The sequence below is a fragment of the Pseudonaja textilis genome, chromosome 1 (assembly GCF_049901715.1).
Source record: "Pseudonaja textilis isolate UNSWEBS1 chromosome 1, rPseTex1.2, whole genome shotgun sequence".
NCBI lineage: Eukaryota > Metazoa > Chordata > Lepidosauria > Squamata > Elapidae > Pseudonaja > Pseudonaja textilis.
Genome location: NC_141990.1, coordinates 127,712,264 through 127,738,481, shown reverse-complemented (window position 1 = coordinate 127,738,481; position 26,218 = coordinate 127,712,264). Strand labels below are relative to the sequence as shown.

General features: G+C 39.7%; 1 protein-coding gene across 5 annotated transcripts; it reads left to right on the top strand.

The window, feature by feature from the left end:
* Positions 1–24,393, top strand: FBXO25 (F-box protein 25). Of its 5 annotated transcripts, none has more exons than XM_026695226.2 (11): positions 1–191; positions 1,854–1,996; positions 8,929–9,026; positions 10,256–10,305; positions 10,886–10,978; positions 12,017–12,110; positions 12,722–12,906; positions 13,542–13,724; positions 14,359–14,502; positions 15,963–15,989; positions 23,224–24,393. In XM_026695226.2, the coding sequence occupies exons 2-11, from the start codon at positions 1,860–1,862 to the stop codon at positions 23,311–23,313; spliced, it is 1,101 nt and encodes a 366-aa protein (XP_026551011.1). In that variant the 5' UTR covers positions 1–191; positions 1,854–1,859; the 3' UTR covers positions 23,314–24,393. The 5 variants fall into 5 exon arrangements, with proteins under 5 accessions (XP_026551011.1, XP_087772651.1, XP_026551013.1 ...); XM_087916525.1 differs by having other exon boundaries at positions 15,963–16,067; XM_087916510.1 differs by having other exon boundaries at positions 186–273.
* Positions 24,394–26,218: the final 1,825 nt, after the last annotated feature.

The following is a 26,218-nucleotide window of genomic DNA, read 5'->3' as shown; positions in this document are numbered from 1 at the left end:
GGGGGGGAAAAAAGGCACTACGACCCGTTAGCCAATAGCCGGGCGGGATCCCGGATGGCAACAAGCGCGGCGCCGGAGGACCAATCATTGAAAAGCAAAGGGGTGGGAATATGGAAGTTTCCGTGTCGCCTCCTTACCTAACAATAACATAACCCTGGGAGTCGCTCGGGCTGCGCGCTCTCTTGGCTGGGGTGAGCATCGCGGGAGGATCATGTCGCTGCCGAGGGCGAAGCGAAGGGGGAACCGGGGGTTAGAGGATGCTTTCGGCGGTCGGTACGGTGGAGACTTTGCCTCTCGCTTGGGCGGCCAAGGGAGCCTTTTGTGTTCTCCATTGCAATACGCCTGGGAAGTAGGGAGGAATCCTCAAGCTGATGGGGGCTGCCTTTCCATCTCTTTCCCGCTGCCCCGCGGTCCGGCCTCTTCTCCCCACCTACCCCCAGCAAAGAGAAGTTGCACGGGTTTGGGTTTTTTTGTTTTATAAGGCGAAGGTCACCAGGCAAATCCAATTCGTAGCACGGCCCTTCCCACCTTCCCCCCGAATGGATTGTGTCCTTCCACCCGTCCTCCCCGCTTTTAAGAGTCGAACAAATAAAAAAGTACGCCTTGTAATGGCAAAGTGGCCTCTTGGCACAGTCGGGTCCTGTGATGGCTACTCGGAAAAGCATCAGGAACGTGGTTAGGAACCCAGATGAACAGAGTTGGAAGGGACTTTGGAGGTCTTCTAGTCCAAACCCCCCCACCCACCCCCCAAAAGCAGGAGATCCTACACCATTTCTGGCAAATGGCAGTCCAGTCTCTTCTTGAAAGCTTCCAGTGATGAAGCTCCCACAACTTCTGAAGGCAAAAACTGTTCCATTGGTTGATTGCTCTGTCAGAAAATTACTCCTTATTTCCAAGTTGAATCTCTCCTTGTTCAGTTTCCATCCATTATTCCTTATCTGGCCTTCAGGGGCTTTGGAAAATAGCTTGACCCCTTCCCCTCTGTGGCAGCCCCTCAAATATTGGAAGACCGCTATCATGTCTCCCCTGGGCCTTCTCTTCACTAGGCTAGCCATGCAGAGTACTTGCAACCATTCATCATGTTTTAGCCTCCAGTCTCCTAATCATCTTGGTTGCTCTTCCCTACACTTTTTCTAGAGTCTCAACATTTTTTTTATAGTGTGGTGACCAAAACTGGGTGCAGTATTCTAGGTGTGGTCTTACTAAGGTTTTATAGAATGGTATTAATAGCCACTCTTGATTGTAGCCCTCTGTTAATACAATTTAGGATTGCATTGGTTATTTTGGCTACCCAAATGCAACACTTCTGAAATATTCTTACATCACTGTCCTTTCTTTTTCTCCCTTCTCCTTTAAAAGGTGTTTTCTTAAGCTCACTTCCTTGTTGCTGCTCCTCCCCTGTCAGTTTTTGGAGGATTGCCCTTTGCTTTCCAGTTCCTGCAAGATGATCAATGTCTTGATCTCTTTTATTTTGAAGGTGGCGACTGGGGTCATCTGAATATTTCCCCATATTTTAAACCACCTGCTCACAATACAGTAATGGTAATTTCTCCTTTAATTCAGTCTCAGTTGTTAATCCTCACCTTGTGTTTGCAAGAGCATGTGCTGGGAAATGTATTGTACGGCCAGCATGCTTTTATTCTGAGGCTGCCTCCCTGTTGAGTTGCAGTTGAAAGTTCAATAGCACCATAAGCAAAAGGAGAGATGGGTCTTGTCAAGATCAGCTGATTACTATTAATATTTTCAGCTTCCATGCTTGGCTGTCCCTCGTAATTTCCTTGCAAGAAGTTCTGAAGCTTACCCATGCCCTAACAGCAAAATGGTTAATTAGCTTGATTGCTTGTTTCCTTAAGGAAACCATGCCTTTTCTGGGCCAAGACTGGCGATCTCCAGGATGGAGATGGATTAAAACAGAAGATGGTTGGAAGCGAAGTGAGCCTTGCAGCTCAGAGTTTGAGGATGAAGACAATCCACTTAATGACATCAACCATGCTATGTAAGTTTTTTGGAAGACATCTTAGACAAATGAAGATGGAATTATTCATAAGCTGGATCTTAGAATAGTTGCATAGTATAAAAACTGCTGTATGTAGATGTGGATGATTCCTCATGTCATTTGGGGTTGCAGCTGCATATACTGTGTGTAGTCCTCAACTTACAACCATAATTGAGCTTAAATTTTCTGTTAAGTGAGATGAATTTTACCCAATTTTTAGATCTTTCATCAGTTGTTAAGTGAATCACTGCAGTCGATAAATAAGTAACCTGGTTAAGTGAATCTTGCTTCCTCGTTGACTTTGTCAGAAGGTTGCAAAAGGTGATCACATGATCTTGAGACACAGCAACGGGTCATAAATATGAACAAGTTGCCAAACATGTGAATTTTGATCACATGATCATGGGGATGCTGGAAAGGTGATAACTGAAAAATGGTCATGCCAGTTTTTTCAGTGCTGTTGTAACTGGCCACTAAATGAATTGCTGTAAGTTGAGGACTACTTGTATTTTTGCTCTTCTGGAATTTAGTTTGTGTGTATGTGCTTTCAATGGGTGGATGTGTCACTCCAGTAATGAAGCCATGGAGTGGGATAATACTGGTTCCGCTTTATTCTTCTCTGTAGAACCGGTAGCTCTGAAGAGCAGCAGACACTGAACTGATGCACGCGCAAAACGTCACTGAACTGGTAGTAACACTGGTTGAATCCCACCCCGAATGAAGCCCACATCTAATGTGGGAATAAATGCCATTTTGTTGGAGGAAAGGATTTTGTTTTTTTCACAAGACATCCAGGCCTGAGTATAATTGCAAACAAACCATGAGGGTTGGGGGTGGTGCATCACTCCTGGAACCACACTGCACCGCATCTCTGTAAAACAGGTTATAAAAATGGACCACTTTAAACTTGCCTGGAGTCTTTATTGAGACAATTGGATTGCCAATAGTTCAGAGACAACAGAGTTGCTGAACAGAAGCAGCGTTCTGCTGAGTAGGATTTGGGTGCTCCTTGCTGAGGGCACATTGAAGAGTTGTTTGCTCAGATACCTGACATGGTGATATTCTCTTTGGATATATCCCTGAATTAACCCACCAAACACTGCTACTGTGTTACCTTCACCTTCCATGCTTGGGTTACTACAGCCAGCCTAAATGACAGGCCTGTGTGTGTGTAGTGTATTTTTTGATGTAATGTCATGATCCTCTACTAAGATACCCAGGAAATAGGCTTTATAGACTTTTCTCAATGCCAGGCCGGAGGAAGAGGCGGCTGCTAGGCAAACCTAAATATTGTTAAGCCAAGAAAGGTAGGTGCAAATAAAGGAGATGGTGAGTTTTGAATTATGTTGTTAAACTCAGGCTGCTGGTTTCTGGGTTTTACACTTAAGAAAAAATCCACCCTTCTTGGGGTAAAACATTTGCTGGTTTCAGTAGAATGTTTTAAAGCCAGCAACAATTAATTGCAAAAGATCTTATCATTGCTTTGAAACACACAGCTTAAAATCTTACATAATTGGGTTGTAAACCAACTGTGATCTTAAATGTTAAAAACTAATGCCTTCCTGCTGTTTCTAAACATTTAAATCAATTATGAGAGTAATTGCACAAGCAGTGTACCCTTCATGGTGAGGAGGCATCCATTTTGGGTAAGATAAGGAGAGCTGAAAGCTGCCTGTATTTGTTTAAAATATCATGGTGTTCATCTGTAATGTAACAACCTAATTATCTGATGCAGTGTTGCCATGGGGACTTCAGTATTTAAAATACAGGGTTGGACCCATGTTGTTAAAACTAGGTTTGAGCTGAAAAATAAAATGAAATTGCAGACTTGGGGAGGAATGGTATTTTCACCACAAAGATATTCAAGAAATAGCAGCTTTGAAAACACAGGCTCTATTTTTCAAATACTAGCAAAAAAGCAATGAGAATACTTTTGCCAGAAAGAAGAGTCAGTGATTTTATGTTTCTTCATACAAGGGCAGAAGTCATTGGATGTTGTCGTCAACCTTTCTAATAGAACAAGAAGGGTTTTTTTTTGTTTACATGGGAGTGTTTTTCCACCTTGCTTAATTGTGCCAGCTTTTCCCAGTGAGCATTCTCTGTATTGGAAGATGCTGGCCTTCCCAGAATTCCAAGACAGCATAGCTACTGGTTAGAGTTGCAGTCTATCAGAAGAATCTTGGTTGGGGAAGGCTGACTTGTAACATATCTCCAAATTGGCTGTAATTGATTGAAAATCACTGATAGCAACAGGAAGGCAATGGTGAACTTTGCTTTTAGATGAAAAAGTTAAAAACCAGAGGGCTACGCTGCAAAAATACAATTGACTGCTTGATAATGGTAAAACAATATTAGGGAAAACTTCCTTTGCTGCCATCTAGCATTCATCTAGATCAGACAAACTCCTGGCCTACAGGCCAGATGTGTCATGCACTTGTCATGCCCACACCCGGTTTATCGAAGGGGGGAAAAGTCCCAATACATCACAAGATGCTGCCGTGACATGAGTTTGACACCCCTGATCTACGTATTTGTAACCCTAGAAAAGAATCTGGAGTATAGTATGAAAGTCTGGAAGTTTATAATTTAACATTATTTACCAGTGTGTGCATACAGTCCATTTGAGCAAATTAAGAAATATTGATTCCTTGGATAAGCAATTCATGCTTTAATATCTGGCTTGTTTTAAAACACAAGTTCAAACAATATAGGAAATTCTGGTTAGTGACAGTGTTCTTGCTTGGATTGCTTCAGTGAGTTTTTATGTATAGGCACAATGTTAATTTCTCAACATATCGTGCTAAAATGCTGCTTCAAATATGACCTGAAGCAGATTTCAAGCATTCTGTTTAGCCTGATGCTCTCCAGATGTGTACAAGGTAGGGAACCTCTTAAGTTTCCAAATCCTATATTTTGGGAGAAATTCCATGCCTACTATATCAAAAATTTGTCTTTGTTCTTCACAGCTGGATCACATAGTTTGCCTGTGAGTAATAGTCACAACACTAGCCATTTGTAGCTGACGAATTGCAGCAAATGTTTAAGTTTAAGTCTTCCTAAACTATTTATTCTGAGCTGCATTGGGCTATTTCATTTCAGTTCACCCAATCACTTTCAACATAGTTTGCTTATATGTTAACTCTTTTTACTGCAGTATGCCTGCAAATTTGTTTTCACCTGGGAATAAATATAACAAACAAGGTTGTTCTTTTAATATCTATGTTTTAAGTCATGGGTGTCAAACTAGTGGGGTCACGTTGCCATCATGTGATATTTTGCAATGTTCTTCCCATTTGCAGAGCTGGGGTGGGCATGGTCTGCATGTAACACATCGTCCCATGGGCTGCCAGTTTAACACCCTTGCTTTAAGTGTTAAGGGACAGTAAATGTGTATGGAGATTCTCAGTCATCCAGATCAGGGGTCGCCAACCTTTTGGACCTCAGGGACCACCAAACTCATAATTTTAAATTGCGGGGACCACTAATATGAATTTTGACTGACGGTGGCTTGCTGATGTTGGTGGGAGAGAGAGAGATCTGATCTAGCCCCCCCCCCCTTTCTCTCTCTCTCTCTCTCTCTCTCTCTCTCACACACACACACACACACAGAGGCAGGGATGGGATTCAAATTTCTTAACCGGTTCTGTGGGCCTGGCCTAATTTGTGGGTGTGGCTTGGTGGTCCTGTGACTGGCTGGGCAAGGCTTGTATGTAAATATTATAAATATTCATATAAATATTGAATTTTTTATAAAAAAAGAACAACTTTTACCCAAAAGCAGGCAAAGTAGGCAGGTAGATTGAGTTGCTCATAGAATCACAGATTCATTCAGAGATCTCTGAGATCAGCTAGCTGAGACTGTCACATAAAATGTACTTGCAAGCAAACCCATAAAATTTGCTAGTAAGTCTACACACAAAATTAACTCACAATACACCATGTATGTAAATATTTAATTTTTTATTAAAAAAAGAGCAACTTTTACCCAAAATCAGGCAAATCGGGCAGGCAGATTGAGTTGCTCACAGAATCACAGATTCACTTAGAGATCTGTGTTTCTGCCATCGGCTAGCTGAATCTGCACTCCTTCAGTCCTAAGGAAGGTTCGGCTTTGCTTAAAAGTAGACCCAAAGATCTAAAGATTAGTTAGAAAGCAAGAAATCCAAGGATTTCCTGCTTTCTAGCTAATCTAAATCTCCTGGCACAGCAGAACAGTTGATGGTCAGAAAAAGGAAAAATAGAAGCTTAGCAGGCAAGTTTGCCAGGTAAGGAGTGAGTGAGTGGGGAGGGAGAGCCATGTGGGCAGTCTTATGGCAAATTAAACGAGCACAGCCTCCAAGAGGCCATCTGAAGCTAAATAGGGAGTCCAAAACCCAGGGCAAAAATTGTATTAAGCAAAAACAGAGCAAGGAATAATTAAGTTCTGTACTTTTGTAGGGTGTTCATGTAAATTTAGCCAATCTTGATGCTGTTTAGCTTTTGAAGGATCATTCAAGAATTATATACAGCTTTCACTTGTCACAAGTTTATGCACATTTAGTCCATAGCAAAAATGTCCAGGAACACAAGTTTATCCTCCACTGTCTCACTCAACACTAACGGGATGCTAAGGATCAGGAACCAAGCCTGAAAGCCTCACTAGTGGCCTCAAAGTGCTAATCCTTTTACCATTCGTTTCTCCCCTCAGCTGAATTTTTCACTTTGTGGATTCACACAATGTGCTTGAAACTGTGAGGTGATTGGCTTATGCTTTATGTGTTATTTAAACTGAGCGTATTGCAGCTGGTTCAAGGAAGGTGGACAAAGCAAGGCGGCGACCAGATGTCAAATGATCGTAACTTTTCTGACCTTAACTCACCAACTGTCCCAGCACATCTCCTTCTCCCTCTTTATTCCTTCCTGCTGGGAGGAAAAGGCAGGGTCATTTCCAAAAGGCCCACAGTTTTATAGATGAGAAGGAAAACAAGAAATATAGCACCAGAGTTCAATGCTTCATTAATCCAATTAATGGTATAAGAATTGGAGTTGTCTGATAAGTGGAGATAGCAATAGCACTTCAACTTCATTCTCTAAGTCAGAGGTATCAAACTCACGTCACGGGGGCGTCACGTAATGTATCAGGACTATTTTCCCCTTTGCTAAACTGGGCGTGGATGTGGCCAGCACATAGACCATGGGCTGGGAGTTTGACAGATCTCTCTAAGTGGTTTACAGAGTCAGCATATTGCCCCCAACTATCTGAGTCCTCGTTTTACTGACCTTGGAAGGCTGACTCATCATTGAGCCAATGAATTGGTGGCAGTTGGCAAAATTAGCCTGCAAATACTGCATTCTAACCACTCTGCCATCATGACTCTTACGACATCATAGCCTCAAGAACCAGTGTTAGACTTCCAGTTCCATAGTGCCCAGCAAGCATAACTGCTGACAAAGAGTAACAGGTATTTTGTTCAAGCAATTTTTGGAGGGTCATGACCTTCCTGCCCCTCCAAATTTATTTCTTTGTGGACATGCAGCAGTACATAGATTGGGATTGAATGGGGTATTCCTGGTGTTTTCTCTTATTTCATTTAAATCAAGTACTTTGGTTCTTTGGTAGTAGAGAAAGAAACCTCTTTCATAACGGAATTAGTCTTCCTTCTGGCTAATATGTTCTGCTGTTTTCTGTAGTGTTTTGGCAGATTTTTCTTTGTGTAAATGGAAGTGAACTTAAAGTCCCAGCTAAGTGCAAGTTAACAATGTCAGATTTCATTTCTTTCTTTGAAATAAATCCAAGGTCTCTGGCCTTGTGCTTCATAGCACATGGGCTGAATCTATATGCCCATTGAAATATTTTTCATTAAAATTCGCTATTGGAAGAACCTACTTCTGATTTAGATTTATATAGAGCAGATAATTGCTATGCCACATATGGCTGGCTGTATTTGTATTTTTAAAAAAATCCAAAGAGAATGTTTTTTGTCTTCAAAAACTTGGTTGCATTGCAATTTTGAATTTGTGAGGCACTCTGTTTTCATAGTTACTGTTTTATCTCCAGAGAAGTGGGTAGAAGGTTTTTTTTTCCCCTGCATCCTCTGTTCTTTTTCTCATTGATGCTTACTGTGTTCACTTTATACAGTATGAATTTCTTAAATCTTAATTGACAGTGATAATTATTTTTCATTTGATACTGAGCTCAATGAATGGAGAAAATTCCTGTACACAATTTTCCCATCAAAGAATGAAAACAGGGAAGTAGCACCTTTCTTTTCACGTTGTTGTATTGCTCATGTTTATAGTTCCATATTTGTGAAGTAAGCAAAGCAAACCATACTGGATTCGGTTCTGGAACAGTTTGCTGTATCTTTTTACCAACCTACTTTTTAAAATTTTTATTTATGAAAATTGAAAGTGTAATTATAGAATTCACATAGATCGATACTTTTTACATTAAATTCATATTTAATGGAAGTTTGAAAGTATTTTGAATAGCACAAAACGCTGGATCTAAAACAATAATAAAATATTAAATGACCCTTGGGTATAATTTTTATTGGAACAGTCTTTTTCTTTGTGGGCCTGAGCTATTGCTTGTAAAGAATTACATGAATTACTACATTGTACCAATAATAATTCATATATCCATATCTTCCAATTAGCAAGACTTGCCTGTCTAAACATTGCCATGTGGTATCTTTTAAGTCGAGGTGGAAGAACATTAACATAAGCCATTCTCTGTGTGAAACATGTCTCCACACATCTATACCTAGAGGCCAGGAATGTTTTTGTAAATAGAAGAGAGCTCTTTTCTTCTGAGGCATCACTGTGTTTGCAAGTGACTTCATCCAAGTTCTTCACCCTGATGCTTGTTTAAATATTGCTTGAACACAGCCTGCTTGGCTCTTTCCTATGTCAAACACATTTCATGCATTGCCTCTGTGATTTACTTTCAGTCTCTTGAACAGCGATGAAGAAATATGCAGCACCGAGTGTGAATTTGCAAGCAAGAAAAGGAAAAAGGATCACTTTAGGAACACTGCAAAATCTCAGTGTAAGAATTGCTTTTCAGTTTTAATTCCCTTTGCAATTTGACAATCACTTTCGTGCCTCAGCAGAGCTGTTAAAAGTATGCCCACAAAATACTTATGTATGTGAGAAGCACAGACTAGGTAAGGATTCCTCTATGTGTATATGTGCATAAAAAGCTGTATATGGTTAGGATTTGCACCAGAACATTTAAAAACAAACAAGGCATTTACCTGACTCATACAGTTACCCTTCAAGGCTATTATCCTCTCTACAGCAGGGGTGTCAAACTCATGTCACGGCGCCATCACATGACGTATCGAGACATTTTCCCTTTCTCTGAACCGGGTGTGGGCAGCACGTGACACATCTGGCCCATGAGCCAGGAGTTTGACAGCCCTGCTCTACAGGGTGAGCATTAAAACAACTTTTAATCCTCTTTTATTAAATTTTTATTAAAACAACTGTAGGTGTATATATGTAAATTTATGTTTTAAGAATTTTTGTTGGTCATGTCATGAAAAAGATTCAGGAGAAGCACCTGAAGACCAAACATCAGCATATCCTTCCCTTCTTTTATTAAAATAGGTGGCCTCTTTCAGGCTAACTATTTTCCCAGGTCTGAAAAGAAAGTGCTGTGCTCTTTAAGAGTTCAACATGGTAATGTTAACGCACAGAAGCCTGGAAAAATCAATTATGAATAATTGTGAAGCTCCCTGCTTGTGCCCTGGTTGAAGTACTTTGAAGCCTCCACAGCCCTGGTACTTAGCCTGAAAGTTTCTGAGGTAGAATCAAAAGCGAATTAGTAGAGGTGGCTAAATACCAAACTGTAACGTTAAAGGTGTGCTTCCCAGTCAAATACACCTACAGATGATCTCAGGACACTGGCATTTTTTTACAACGAAACATTTATTTGCAACCGTAGGTCTTAGCAAAATTCACATAAAATTACAGCAATCCAGATCGGTCCAGGAAATCATTGTACTGACTTCTAGTTAGAATATAAATCTGAAATTCCTTGATTGATCAATATTAAATCTTAACTGATATTTACATTATCACCAGATTTTGACGAACACCAGAAGCCTGCTTGAAATGGCTACGGTCCTGATAGCTAATGCTTTGGTGGGGGTCATTCTAAATTCAGCCAGGGAATTCTGTGAGTGCCATAGAAAAGAAATTTGGGCAAGGGGGAATGTTATCCATCCTCAACTTGAAGTTATTTAATGAGTTTGTTCTTGGTTCTGTTTTCAGGTTTTTATCGTGAAAACTGGATATATGTTCATAAAGAAAGTACTCGTGAAGTAAGTGTTCTGTGCAATGACTGTTTTCAAAAAGCCCTGCTAGTCCTCATTTAACGAATCTACTCTTGCAACTGCAGAAAGGAGTATACTGTATGTTAACTCTTTTCCAGGGTAGGAACAGTTTTATTAAAACATGTCAATCGATATATTCATATTATCTGTAAAAAAAAAAAGATCTAGTGAGATTTGAGGAGCTTCAGTAACAATCATTTTTCCCCTTCCCATATTGTATATTTGTTATCTTAATTGGTCTAAAGTACAACATTACATGTGTACCTTCCCTCTTGAGAGATTAAAGAAAAGCATTCTAGGCATTGAAGACTTGCTGCAGATGAATCTAGGAGCAGAATGAACCCTGTTATGTTTATATAGAAATATCCTCTTGCCTCTTCTCCTTTGTACTCCTTTGGTGAAGATGTTGAGAAATTAGGCAGCTTGGAAACTGGAGCTTCAGCTGCTGCGTGAATCACACTTTGTGTAGCTTGTGTACTTCTTATTCCTGCTTCATCGTCCCTTTTTTAGTACAGGTCCTTCTGCATTTCTTAACATCTGTTTTCTTTCTTTCTTTTTTTGTTTCAAGAGGCATGGCTATTGCACTTTGGGAGAAGCGTTCAATCGTTTGGATTTTTCAAGTGCAATTCAGGACATTCGGAGGTTCAATTACGTAGTTAAAGTAAGATGTTCCTGGCTTGTGCGGTTCCGTGATTGAATTAATTCTTATAGTTCATGGACGTGCCTTATGCTGTTGACCTTGCGGGGTTCAGAACAAGTTTAAACTAGCTATCTGCATGTTGATTAGCGTAATAGATTCAGATGGCCTTGCTCTAAATCTTGCATTGATTTCACTACTTACCCACTGGCATCCCAACTCAATTGACGATATTATTATTGGAGTCCTTAACAAAAAAGCTTCTTTACTCCCAGAAGTTTCTCACACCTAGAGAACCCCCCCATTAATCAGCACATTGTCTAAAGCTTTGCGTTTTGGCTGAGCCATAGAGTTGGATGCATTCGATATATTTACTTGATTAAACATGCTCAGGATTATGTTGAAATTCATTTAAGTATCTTTAAATTAAATATTCAGACATTTTGAGCATCTGACCATGCCTCCTTTCTGGGTGACTTTTGTTGATTTTCTTAATCCTCCGATTGAAATCAGCGGGAAGTGCTGTGGTTGGAATGTGCTTAAAATGGCTCAGGCATAGTAATAATATTTGCATCTCCCTCATAGATGTTTGATGAAGTAGAGCAAAAACATTTTCTAACTTCAAAAATATTTTCAAGAGAACGGCTTTGCAGGAGGTCTCCCCCCACCCCATCCCCATCTGCTATGCAGGGACTCGAAAACTACCTTTTAATTTGGCATTTTATGTGACAAAACTATCGCTCAGGAAGTGCCTTTGGTTTGAAGTTGACAGGATTAATATTGGAGGGGAATTGTGTGTCACTCTTAAAGTAACTCCTGATGTTAAGAGCGGCTGTAGACAGGTGGATGTACAAATGACTTGCGCTCCTGCTGTGACCCTCAAAAGGGAATTTGTACACATGCAGAGAAGAGCAAGCCCCAGATTCAAAGGCTGGCTGCTTTTGACAGCATCAGAAGAGTTGTTGACTTGCACTCCACTTGATTAGCCCTGCTGCAGCTTCTTGTGATTAATATGTGTCATTTGACTTTACGTACCATTTAAGGGTGGCTGTTTTCTTTTAGCTTCTGCAGTTAATAGCCAAATCCCAGTTGACATCCTTGAGTGGTGCAGCTCAAAAGAACTACTTCAACATTTTGGATAAAATTGTTCAAAAAGGTAAAGCTGCATCATATTCTCAGAATTTCAGATTTGTTCACTCACCCCCCCCCCAAAATTGCCTACCGGGGGTGAATGATAATTTGCTTTGGGGCCAACTCCCCACAGCCATTTTGCCACAGAACAACTCACTGCAGGACAAGAGTTACACTAACATCAAAGAAATGGTGGAATAGAAACAGTTTTTAAAAGGATGCAAAAGGAGAGACAGAATGACCCACATTTCAGATATGAAATGTGAATGCAAAAATTAATTTTATTTATCTATTTTAAATAGTTAACAACTTGTCCCATGGCAATGTGGTAATAGCAAGTTATCCATCATCAAATTGGTCGTGGTGAGTTGGCCACAGCGTGTTGGCCACAATGCGATGGCTGTGGCAAGTTGTCCCATTTCGTGCCTACCAGTAGGGTTATTATTTATGTTATTTGTAGAATTCATTCTGACTAATACTAGCTAAGGATTACATAGCTGGATGAAATTACTTGTACATTTGAACCATGTTATAGGGCGGGTTCTGCTTTAGCTAAGAGAATGAAAAGTCTGTTCACTATATTTAAAAGTGGGTTTACTCATTCACTTGTATATATCTTTCAATTCCCATTCCAAGTTTTGGAAGACCAGTATAATCCACGCCTGATTAAAGATCTTCTTCAGGACCTGAGTTCCACCCTCTGCATGTTAATCAGAAGTGTAGGGAAATCGGTGCTGGTAGGAAACATCAATATTTGGATTTGCCGATTGGAAACTATCCTTATGTGGCAGCAGCAGCTCAGTAATCTTCAGATGACCAAGGTACATGCAGCTTTTCTGCCCTTGTTTTAAATCTGGAAGGATCATTTACAGATGCTGGGAGACAAAGTGGGGAATTTTTTCTGTGAGAATCTCATTAAGGATTATCTCCCCCTCGTTTTGCTCTTTTGGACAAGAAAGCATGAAATTAAAAAAAAATCTAATCAAAAATAGATGTTCTGTAAAGGAACAGAAATAGTAATCTAGTTAAAATATGAAGAAATGGGCAATGTTTTGTTTTTAAGCACTGGATTTTTTTTTAAACAGATCCTATTCTTTCTAATAAGTTAATAATATTTTGATCACCTGGAAATGTAGTACACTGTATAGCACGGATGTCAAACTTGATTGTGTCAAGTGACATATAATGATGTAGAGCGATGTTTTTTGCCATTGCAGAGCCGGGGCGTATCTGGCGTGTGACGCATCCGGCCCACCGTCTTCCAGTTTGACACCCTTGCTGTACAGCAATATATAGTTAGCCTATTTCTAATTTTCAGAATTATTGGAACATTTAGTTTTGACTTTAGAATATCATGCCTAATTATTAAGCTCTGCTTTTGATAGAAATGTTTTGATTTTCTAAATCCTGTCTACGCTTGGTGTTTAAATTAACAAGTAATAATTTTGATTTTCAGCACATCAACAATGGACTTACACTTAGCGATCTTCCTTTACATATGCTGAACAACATCTTACATAGATTTTCAGATGGATGGGATATCATTACTTTAGGACAAGTGACTCCAACATTATATATGCTCAGTGAAGATAGGCAGTTATGGAAAAAGTTGTGTCAATACCATTTTGCTGAAAAACAAGTAAGAAAAAGTTTTGTTGTGCGTGTACTTTTTTTTTTTAGTGAGTGGGGTTCTGAAACTTTGCTCCTATGTAAAGAATCAGTGCGGGGGGGGAGGCGGGAGGGGGATGGAAATGGAGAACGAAAAAGGAAACCAACTTGCTTGGAGTTCCAGAAAAAAGTATGTAACAACCATTAGCAGTACTCTTTTGCTCTCTTACGTACATAATAAACATAGTGGGCCAGAAAGAAATCTCTGCTTTCAGCAGATTTTACTTCCACTGAAGTATAAATTTAATGGTAAAGAACATGGACTCACGCTACTGGAGAATGCTGGGGACTGAAGTTCACACATCTTAAAATTACCAGGTTTGAAAAACACTGGTCTAGACCCACATTTTGCTTAGCTTTAATAAGGATTTATAATAATTGAAAACATTTGCCTATCACTGCTTGCCATGCCATAACCTAACAATTATTTGATGTATAGGGATCAAAAAAAAACCCTTAGTGAGTCAGTAATCCGCTAACTTATTTCACAAATTATTTTCTAAATAAATTCTTCTGATGTGTACAGTTCTGTTCCATTATTGTTATCTGACTTAACTGATGGATGAAACATGATTGCCTTCAAATGTCGTTTTTTTTATGTTCAGTTTTGTAGGCATCTTATTTTGTCAGAAAAAGGTCATATTGACTGGAAGCTGATGTATTTTGCACTTCAGAAATGTTATCCCATAAAAGAACAATATGGAGACACCTTGCAATTTTGTCGTCACTGCAGTATTTTATTCTGGAAGGTAAGAAATATATAATACTTTGGAGTAAAGAAAAATTATTAGCTGTGTGTTAATATCTACTTCTCAGACTCCTGGAGTGATCATTGTTCCAGTATATAAATAGCTTTCCAAATAAGTTATGTGATTGAAGAGTTCAGCTTTGTACTGTGAGAAATAATGATATGCCTGCAGAAATCACTTTACGAATATACGGTACGTATTTCATTAAGAATATACCAATTTCAGAGTTGCAAGCAGCTTTGATGTTGCTAGACAGACTAGCAAACATAGTTTTACTTTTCTTTTTTCCTTTCAAACACCTCCTAACTCTCAGACTGTAGTGGGTATGTAAAAGCTGGCTTTGCAAACAGGTCCATTAAATAAATGTGATCCGTAGCAAATAATTTGTGTTTGGAAGCCAAGGCATCAAGAACAAGTGGGATGAGTTTTACCCCATGGCCTTGTGTAGCAATAGCACTTAAACTTATATACAACTTTATAGTGCTTTACAGCCCTCTCTGCCCCCCACCATTTTTGGCCTGGTTTTTGGGGCCATTTTCAAGCTGTTTGGGGGGTATTTTGGGGGCCAAAAATGGCCCCAAAACAGGCAGAAAAACAGCTGGGAGCGGGGCCAGCCAGTGGTGGGATTAGCCCCAACAGGCTGAATCCCACTTCTGCCTTTGAGGCGAGTGGCCTGGAGGCAGGGCTGGGTGTGATGAGTGATGTCACCCAACCCAGTCACATGACCAACCGGCCATGCCTACCTAGCCAAAGAACTGGTTGTTAAAAAATTTGCAGCCCACCACTGGAGAATATAGATGCTCAGGTATTTTGTGGGTTTGCACTCCTTGTGATATCCAGCATAAATCAGCTGGGTGACTTTGGGCCAGTCACTCTCTTTCTCAGCCCAACTTACTTCACAGAGTTGTTGTATCAAATATAGCAGGAGGAGGAAAGAGGGTTAGGTGTTGTTTATAATAAAGGTGGGGAATCCGTAGGTCCTAAGGATGTTTTCAGTCTGATTTATAACAAGGGTGCACTGGTGCTCTTGCCTTTCCAGTGACTGCCTTTCATGTGCAGCTAGCATCCTTGAGTAGCGGAAGTGGGGCAAGAAAAGTCTTGTACAGAAAAGGTTACAAGCATGAAATGCTGAATAATAGCTCTGGTCAACAGTAGTGATTAACTGTCATCTTAATAGCTTTCTCTCTTTATTGTTTTATGTCTAACATTTTACTTTATTGATAAGGAGAACGGATCCATTGGTTTCAGCTCATTTGCTTCCAAGAAATACGTTGCTAATTTGCTACTTTTAATTTTTTTTTTTTCCAAGAGAGAGGAAGTTTTCCCTTCAGTCTTTGTTTTATAGTAATGCCCACAGCACACTTTTATAACCATTAATAGAGTATTGGTTCTGTCCAATAAAATCTTCCTTTTTTGTTTCACTGCCCTCCTTCCTGTTTCTTCCTCCATGACCTCAAAAGGACTACCAACTTGCTTTGTTATTCAAGGTACTTTTCATTGTACTTTCGACTTGGCTTTCTTCTGTGTCCGTGCTGTTGTAACTGAAGTGAAAAGACATGTCTTTTGTAAGTGGAATGTTGCAACCCTGAACATGCTGTTCTCATAACTGTTGGCATTGTAGAATTATGTCCCTTAACTTGAGAATCCAGATGTGTGTCGTTATCTATTTATAGGGAAAGGGCGCTTTAAATTGTAACATTTTGCCAGCTTCTGCATGGAAGAAATGGCATGCTTGGGTAACATCCACTTCATGTGCTTTCCTCTTAAAGAGATGGTTCAGATTACTTATGGGAGTTTTAGCTATTGCCTTAGAGCACTCAAAGCAAAGGCCAGAGGCTTTTTTTGACTTTGACTACCTCAATTATTCCTCACCTCAGTCTTGGACACAGTGTGTTACAAGTGGAAACCAAAATGCGGAAAGGCACTTTGGTGGGGAGCACATTTGATCTTTTATTGCATTTGTAAAGTGCCTGTCCTCTACGGACTTTAAATGGCGTGTATTCCTCCTTTCAGTTTTATATGGCAACACTGAAGTAGACTAAGTTGAGAGAATGTCTAATCCAGCATGCTGAATGGCTGTGTCTGTGTCTGCGTGTGCATTTCTCTCTCCCTCCTCGTTTGACATTCTAACTGTGGGCTATTCATGCCAAGAAAATTGAAGCACATAATAAAATCAACAAGGAAATCTTTGGGGGGGGAAGGCCATTCTGAGTCCAGGTAAGGGCCAGTTAGATACATGATATAGTTAGTCATAAATTATATAAGGCCTTTATAAGCCATGTTCTCTATATCTGGGATAGGGGGTCTCCCTAACACCCCTCCCCCCCAATTAGCATTTCAGACAATCTTTTAGGAACATCTGTATTGCTTTGCCTCAAGATGGACTGTTTCTCCTTTCTTTCTGGAATTTGGGCTTTTAAAAATCTCAGCTTTCTGCTCTCTTATTATTGTAAGTTGCCCCCCAAACAGTTCATCGGAGTGAGAATTGTTGAAATGCCTGCTTAGGTACAGGTGTGGCTTTTCATGCTTCTGAGGTTCTCCTAACTTCAGATTAACAGCAGCAGCAGCAACAACAACAATAATAACAATAATACCCTGCAGCAATATCTGTAACACCATCAAACATCCAGATTTGCCTATCCTAGGTCCTTGGTAAGGACTTGATAGGTAGAAAAAAAAATGCCAAACCCAGTCTGAACATCTGGCTGACTGTGCGATGAATGATGATGATGTTGATGATGATGTGGCAGTGCCTGGAGACAGCAGAATAAAAGAGAAAGAACTGGAGAAGATAATAAAAGACAAATAGAAATAGAACGACTATGGCAAAGTCAAGCAAGGGCCGTACCAATAGTAATAGGCGCCTTGGGTGCAGTCCCAAAAGAACGGAGCACCACTTGAACACCATAGGCATTGACAAATTTACCATCAGTCAATTGCAGAAGGCAGCTTTACTTGGAACAGCTTCCATCCCACGGCAATATTTGTAACACCATCAAACATCCAGATTTGCCTACCCAGGTCCTTGGTAAGGACTCGATAGGTAGACAAAAATGCCAAACCCAGTCTAAACGTCTGGCTGATTGTGCGATCATCATCATCATCTCACTCAAAGAATCTATGGGAAGAGAGAGAATAAACTTGATGATTTAGAATGTAACACACACTCAATAATATTGAACTGCAATTTCAGAGATATTTCTCTTGCAACCACCCAGGTTTTACCTCTTCTTGAAAAAAACCCAGATCTTTTAACTTATTGGAAATTGGCCCGACCTGAAAGGTCCAGGAATGTTTTAGGACCTCATAAAGCATTCTTAGAAAGTAAAAATGGTGCCTGGGTTAAAGTGTAGAGATTTATATAAAGGAGCACTTTTGCACTGGGGGAAGAAAAATGAAAAGTCACCAGAGATGCTAGAAAACATCCTGCAGGGATGGGAGGGCTTGGTGAGAAAAATCTCAGCAGTTTGCCTTTTGGAAAATGGTTATTTTATAACAAGCCACACCAAACTAGAGTGGCCATTTTATTAACTGAGGTAACAAGAAATGAAGTGAGGAGTCAAACTGACAAACTAAATAGTAGCTCTTAAAGACGTTAAATACAAAATTGCTGTTCTTTTCACAAAAAAATAAGTACTGTAACATTGGCTATTTTCAAAGTCTGAAGAATAAACACAATATAACCCTAGTTTTTCCCTGTATGTATGGAAATTTAAAAAATGAACTCGTGATTTATGGCTTTGATGATTAGGCAGGATAGATTGCCGAAAAAAGAGAATTTTGATACAACTTTAGAGAAAGGAACTAAAATACTTTTTCACCTTCAGCTGCTGTGAAGAATATTGGAACTCACTTCTTTGTATCTTTTTTCTTTCTTTCCTATTTTTATCTTACTACTTTTCTTGCACTTCTTGCTATTTCTTTTTCTCTTTTCTTTCTTTGGAAAACAATACCACAGTATTTTATTAGTTCGTTTCTATAAGATTTTTTCCCTTTATAAAAGTTCTAATAAAATATATAAATCTACTTTTTTAAAAAAAAATAGACTGAAAGTCATTTCAGTTAGTTTAACATATCTTCTATGGCAAATGTTAACAGAATTATTGAGGGATATTTCCATATTAGAAGAATGAACTTTGTAAAAAATAATGTGTCTTCAGATGCAGAAGGATAGATAGATAGACAGATGGACAGACACATACCATGGATGGTTGGATGGGTTGGTTGGTTAGTAGTTAGTCAGTTAGGGTTTTTTAGGGTATTGTGTGTGGACCTGTGTGATCTAATAAATAATCTATATTTGGACTTGAAAAAAGCTCTTGGCAGATACCATCTCCATAAGTTTCTAAGCAAAGTCAGTTGTCCCATAAGAGGATGAGCACTTGTATGGACTGGCAAGCAATTAAAATAAGCAGAGTGGGAATAAATGGAAAATCCTCCCATTGACAGGATGTGCAATGTTGCATCCACCAGGAATTGGGTGTGAAACTAATGCTTCAGTGTATACACAGATTTAGGGTTAGAACTGAGTTGTTTGCTGTTCAGGATGGTGAAATCAAGAAAAGATTATGAAGAGTTCCAGAAGGATCTCTCCAACCTGGGCAGCAGTGGTGGGATTCACATATTTTTACTAACAGTTCTGTGGGCATGGCTTGGTGGGCTTGGCAGCGAAAGGATACTGTAAAATCTCCAGTCAGAGGTGGTATTTGCTGGTTCTCTGAACTACTCAAAATTTCCGCTACCGGTTCTCCAGAACTGGTCAGAACCTGCTAAATATCACCTCTGCTGGGCAGTCTCAGAATGGCAAAAACTTCCATTGCAAACATGCAAAATAATGAATGCTGGCCCAGAAAAATTCACCACTGTTACTGTCTTGGCAGTGACTGATTGATTAGGAATGGAATCTTGGAATCCTAGTCAACAATTTGATGAATATGTCAACCCGGTGTCAGTGGTTGTAAACAAAGCAAAAGCCTCTCTGGGTATGGTTAGGACAATGGTGGCTCTTCCAGGCGAGCTCTTGCGTGCTGGCAGAAGTGGCTCGGCGTACCACTTCCGGCATGAGTGCCATAGGTTTGCCAACATGGGGTTAGGAGGAGGATTGAACATAAAACTGCTGATGTTGAAATACCTAAAACATGTCTCAAGTGAGATTTCACTTGGGGGGATTGCATACAGTTTTTGAGCACAGGAAAAGAAAACTATGAAACTGGAAATGGCATGGAAAGACCACCAAAGGGATTATATGGCTGGAGTATCTCCTTTACCAGATAAAAATTGGGCTTTTTCAGTGCAGAACAAGGAAGGGGAGAACTGAGTAGAGGTGTATAACTTTCAGTTGCAGGGATAATATAACAAAACCCTTTCTCCTCTCATTGTATTAAATGTCTAGGATGAGAGAAGAAAATGCGGAAATTTTGGGTTCAATTGTGCTTGTAAGTCAAGGACTACCTGCACTAGATGAACAGAATATTTCATTCTAAGAGAAAGTTAGATGGGTCTGAGTTCTGATCCAGCAAGACTGTTGTTATTTTTCTAATGGGGAAGTTCATTCTTCACAGCGTTTTTTTACTGGCAACATGCTGTTAAAATTCCAGATTTATTCACCAGCCCTGAAAGTCAAGGATCTTGATATAAAAGGCTTTTGTGTTACAGCAGAGAGATGGAATGATTCCATTATTGTTCATGTGTAAGTTTGATCCCAGTACAAGATGGAGATTAACTCTACAGAACAATAATTCAATAAGGAACACTTTACGTTGGCACATTGCCACAAATCTCTACAACAGCAATTCATGAAGCCTCTTGAGATGAAAGGTACAAGGCTTCTGTGCAAAATACAGGATGGTTCCTTCATTATGTGATGAGCTTTCAAAGGATTCTTTTCATTGGCTTGTCTCATTAAAACTCCTCCCCCAATTCCTAAAAAAAAAAAAAGTTGTGTCAATAATTGTAAGTGTTCCAAATTGCATAAAAATATATATTCTACTCCAGTGTACAAAATGTAGCCTTTCAACAATTATTGTGTCAGCCTGGATGGCAAAAGTCAATCTTTTTTTCTAAACATTTTGGCAAAAGCTTTTGTTTCTCTTTTGAGCTTAATGACCTTAGGGCATTTTTTAAAGTCTTCATGGGTAGAAATGCGACCCTTCCTATTCCTGGCAATTAATTTGGGGAAAAAGGAGAAAAGAAAAACAAACGTGCTGTGTGTGTGTGTGTGTTTGTGTGTGTGTGTGTGTAAATGACATTTGGACTATGAAGCCAGCATGTCTTCAGCTGAAAACATAGAGAATAATTAAAAAGAGTTGGAAGACACCTTTGAAGTTTTCAAATCCAACCCTCTGCTTCAGCAGGTGACCCTATACTAATCAACTGGAAATCAGGAACGATTTTCTCTCATTGGAATTGTAGAAACATATGCCGTTGGTTTTTATTCTTCTTGCAAAGTTGCCTTACTTGCTAGAACTGACTATTGTAGAATAACAGCAGGGTTGCAGAAAATGAAAGAAACAAGGAGGGCAAGAGTTAAAAAGGATTCTTAAACTGCCATCAACTTCAGCCATTTATCAAAACAGATCTGAGCAGAGTTATGTATCACAAGATGACTTTTTTCTTTAAAAAAAAATGACCTGGTAGCTATATGCATTTGTTCTGAATGAATAAAAGGGCTTTAAAAATCTAAGCACTGTGGGAAATATATTGCTCTGCTGTAGTTAAGGAAATGGAAAGGAACAATCTCTCAGTGTGAGACTTTTTCTCCTTGTAATTTTTAAGTGCTTCATTTGAAGACCGCATTATGAATAGAAATTCTAAGATCTTCCTGAGTAGCATAGTGCTCCGTTTTAAAATAACTCACTTTGGAGTGTTAGGTGATTAAGCCCCCTGATTGTATTAAGCCATAAATCATAGTTTACATGCAAATGGCTAGGTTTGTTCCACAGATTTAAACATAAGGAAATTACTTAATTATTGATCATGTTATATGAGCCCAGTATCGCAGATGCATTTTATATCATGGGATTTTTGAAAGCTCTTAAGCCAAGTGACAATGCCCTGGCATTATTTTTCAACTTGGGGCCTTTAGAGGCAGTGGCTTTGAGCCTGACAATTCCAAGCTAGCCTCGCTAGGAGTCTGGGAATTGTAGTGCCAGTGCCCTGGAAAAGTTGGGGAAAGCTGCACTATGTCTTAGAAACTTCTCAAAAAGAACTGGAGTCACCAGGAATTGAAATGCAAGCTTACCTAACTATTGGCTTCATCTGCCTGAAGGAGGAAATGTGTTACAAAATATATAAGAATCTTTGGGGAAGAATAGTAAAGTACCCACTTTGGCATAATAAACTCCAAGAGCAGCTTTTAGCATTTCCAGATACAGCTGTGAAAGAATTTGTGCTATTAGCTGATTTGCTATTAGCTGATATAGACAATCCCAGATACGTCTTTCCTTAAGACAGTTCATAAGATCTATCTGCAGCTATGTTCCTGATCTGGTATACTCCAAGGATGCTGAAACTGAGCATTCCAGAATCTTTTTATCATTGTGGACATATTTGTACATTTTAAAATCTACAGTGTCATTTGAGAGTACCAGATTAAATAAAGTACAGGTTGTTCTCAGTTTACGATTATAATTGGGATTGCAATTTCAGCTGCTAAGTGATATAGTCATCAAGCGAGTCATCGAGTCACCATTGATTTTATGGTCATGTTTACTACAATTGTTCAGCAAATCACAAATCTTGAGTTTGGTCTAGTGGTTAAAGCACCAGGTTAGAAAGCAGGAGACCATGAATTCAACTGCCTTAGGCATGAAAGCCAGCTGGATGGCTTTGGGCCAGTCACTCACTCTCAGCCCATCCCACCTCACAGGGTGGTTTGTTGTGGGGGGAAAGGAAGAAAAAGGAGCATCAGATATGTTCATCGCCTTGAATTGTTTATAAAAATAATAAAGGTGGGAAATACACACACACACACACACACACACACACACATCTGGCTTCCCCAATTGACTTTGCTTGTTGGAAGGACACTTTGCTTGCAGGAAGCTGCAACTGGTGATAAATGCAAATGCCTGAATTGTGATCACATGACTACGGGAGGAGGTGATGATTGTAACTTCAAGGACAGGTTATGAGTCATGTTTTCCAAGGCCATTGTAATTTCTGTCTTTAAAGAAATGGTTGTAAGTTGAGGACTACCTGTATTTCCCCAGATCTTTTTAGGACAGATGAAATCGACTTGCTTTTTTCAGCCAAGAATTATGCTTGGCCTTTGAATAGTATGCTGGAAGCTGCAGTTTCAAAGTGAGTGGGACTGAACGAAGGACCCATGTGATTTTACTTAAGTACATGCAAAATAACTATTCCCATATATTTCAAGTAAATATTTAGTGTAGCTGACAGGCTAGGAATAAATACCAGTGCATTAACAATCTCTCCCTCTTGTTTCATACTGAAAGAAAAACTTTTGGCAAAGTTTTGCTTAAAGGGATAAGTTGTGGCTTGGATTACAAGCTGTGCATTCTTGAACTCTAGAATTGTTTGTGGGCCCTTAGAACTCAAGAGATGTTTTGATGTAGCCTCAGTTCTGATTTAAAAATAGAAGCAGGAGACTTTGACCCAGATGTTCCTTTGTCTCAGTGCTGCTTCCTGTGCAAAGTCCCATTTGGTGGCCAGCAATTTTCTAGTCCATAACAAGAATAACAGTGTTTTTCCTTTCCTTAGGACACGGGTCATCCTTGTACAGCCAATGATCCCACCGGTTGCTTCACACCAGTGTCTCCACAGCACTTCATAGACCTCTTCAAATTTTAACTGCAACTCATGGCAGGGGCTGAGGTGTTTTTTTGTGAAAGTTTTGCAGCACCATGCAGTACGTGAAAATGGGGGCTTTCGTGTGTGTGTGTGTGTGTGTGTGTGTGTGTGTGTGTGTGCAATATTTTTCCTGATGTGTTTCAAGTTAAAACCTGGGTGTAATCAGGTCAAATTGAAAACGTTGCTGGAACTTCCATTAAAACCTTCAATTTCTAAGGAGGAAAAAAAAAAAAGAGAGAGAGAAAGACAATTCACTTAGGAAGGGAAGCTATACCAGAAAGAGATAGGTTTCTGGGAAAGTAATAATTGGAATCGGGCTATCTGGCTGATAGCCAGCAAAACTATAATGTTTTCTTTGAGTTTCAGTGAGATGTTGGGAGTTCACTTGTTACTGAAGTGAAGAAACTGGCAAGTTTCTTCTTACTTGTCCAATTCTAAATATACCCAGTTGGTACATCCTGTAAATATTCAGAGGATACTCTTAGGATTTCCATGTATATATCATGTTGTGAGCATTACACGTGGGCAAAATGTCCTGTATGCCAGTTGTGCAGGAAAGCCAGCAATTCCATATTGTAAATACATTCAGCACAGTATTTATTTTCTTAAAATGTGTTCTATTAATTCTGTCCTATCTCTCTGTCTCCTAAATAATGTGAGCTGTTGGTATTCTGGCTGCTGAGCCAAGATACTGTTTTCTAGGTGCAATCCAATGAATTGTGTTGAGTGAGATGTATATGTTTTCCCAGTCTTCTCATTGATGTCTCCTCAAGTCTTAACTGCTTTGAGCAAAATAGCTGTGGCTTGTCCCAGAGAATGGGACTTCGTTGGAAGCAGTGCTATTGAAGTTTTGCTATGAACATCTTAGCTAGCTTCTCAGAAGATAATCTGAATGCTCTCAAGGCTACTGTGATTGGTAGAAGAAGTGATGGGCAAATTTGCAAGAACTCACAGTATTCAGAAACTCTTAAACCATCATTTCCATGTAAGATAATACATAGATGTACAAGGATTTATGTTATGTACCACCATATGTATTGAATTTAAGTTTCTACCCAAATAAATAATTTCATCTTCTAACTAGAGTGTGGAGTTCTTTATGTTAACACATTGCATACTCCTGGTTTTAGCATTCCCTACTTATAAACATGGATTCTAATGCTATTCCTATATTTATGTTGATATAAGCTACAGGAAAAGCCTACCACAAGTTTTTATGATCAGGTGTAATTAACGTTTCCAGGATTTTCATAGCAGTTCACATTAATATATTGCTATAGCAGCCCTATGGGATAGCAGCCAATAGTTCCATGCTTGTATCAAATTTCAAGAAATAATGGTTTCCCAAAGATTGAACATATGTTGCTTTTCTTTCTACTAAGAAAGCTATTATCGGGCTTCAACGATCCTACCGATTTGTCCTCTGGAGTGAAGCCTGACACGTTATCTTGGTTGGGGAAGGAGCGTCCAATCCTGCCGTTTCCGACGCGTTGCCTTGGTCGAGGAATGTTTTCCACTCCTGCAGGTCCTATCCTGGCTCTACTCATCTCTCCTGTATCGGCACGAACATATGACAAGGATGGGGGGGTGGGAGGTTTATCACTCCGATTCCTCTCATTTCCCAGAACGAGACACGAAGGCTCCTTGGGGCAGAACTGGGGGAATTAAGACACAGCTCGGGATTTGAACCACATATTGCCTGGTTAATTAGTTGCATTTACAATTGCAGGGTGGTGGCACGTAGGACTAACAGATACATATTATTTTTGATACTTGGTGGAATAGCAGTGCCGGAAGGAACCAGTAATCACCCAAATGATCACTCTTCCTCCTTCTCATCATCTCCAATAGCTCATCTAAAGTTGGATTGAGGCTGGAGAAATCAGACATGGAACTTCTTAAGCACTTTTGCCCTCATTTACATACACACCCATCAGTGGTGTATTTCAAATATTTTTACCACCGGTTCGGTGGGCGTGGCTTGGGTACGCTTTGCGCACGCACACACACTTTGTGCATGCATGCACACCAAACGTGCACTTTGCACAGGCGCAGAGGCATTTTGAGTCACCTGCAATCCTGCAATCTCCCTGATACTTCAGCAGCTGCCGCGTGGCAATTGCTGTGCCGCGTAAAGCAGCTGCGCTTCAAAAGCAGGACATAAAGGTTAGTATGGGAGTCTGGGAGGGTGGGTGGGCCCAACACAGAGCGTTGGAGAGAACTGGTTTGGTCTCCGCTGCTCATCGCCGCTACCGGCTTGGCAGAACCGGACTGAGCCGGTAGAATACCACCACTGACACCCATGCTCCATGCTCTCTCTCCCAAAACCACATACTGAGAATGTAAATAAAACCAGAAGGGTAAGTTTATTAGGGTAAACTATAATTTGCTCCTTACTTAGATTATCCCCATCAAATGTCTTTTTTAAAGCCTTAGGAGGCTTATTATAGACTTCTGCATGCAACATTTATAATATCTTTTACAGATTTTGCACAAAATTAACATTTCCTCATGAAAGAAGTTTCAAAAAATAGAAACAAGCCAATACTTGAGGTAGGACCAAGTTTTAATAAACTTTCCCAGGAGACAGTGAAAAAATCTAACCAAATCTACTTGTCGGAATAACTGAAGTAAAGGTAGAATAACTTCTTTTTCAGTTGAAGCCATATGTGGGCTCTTCCTCAGGATTGAATGGTGCAGTGTGAAAACTTCCATTATGTAGGCAAAAATTCACATGCAGCATGTTGATTTTCATCTGATGATCTTTTGCTGCAATATCAGTTGCTACCAATTTGTATTCCAGTGAAAAACCTGGACTATAGTCTTCACGCTGCATCCTTTCTTAAATTGCTGCATTACATCGTTACATGTTTGTGCAATCGGCTTACCAATTCGTTAAAGATAA

What these genes read in the sequence shown, in the direction of transcription:
- FBXO25 (XM_026695226.2), top strand. Translation starts at nt 1,860, where the DNA reads ATGCCTTTTCTGGGCCAAGACTGGCGATCTCCAGGATGGAGATGGATT. An exon ending in GTAATCTTCAGATGACCAAG is followed by an intron (nt 12,907 to 13,541) that starts GTACATGCAGCT and finishes TTTGATTTTCAG; the next exon opens with CACATCAACAATGGACTTAC. An exon ending in ACCATTTTGCTGAAAAACAA is followed by an intron (nt 13,725 to 14,358) that starts GTAAGAAAAAGT and finishes TTTTATGTTCAG; the next exon opens with TTTTGTAGGCATCTTATTTT.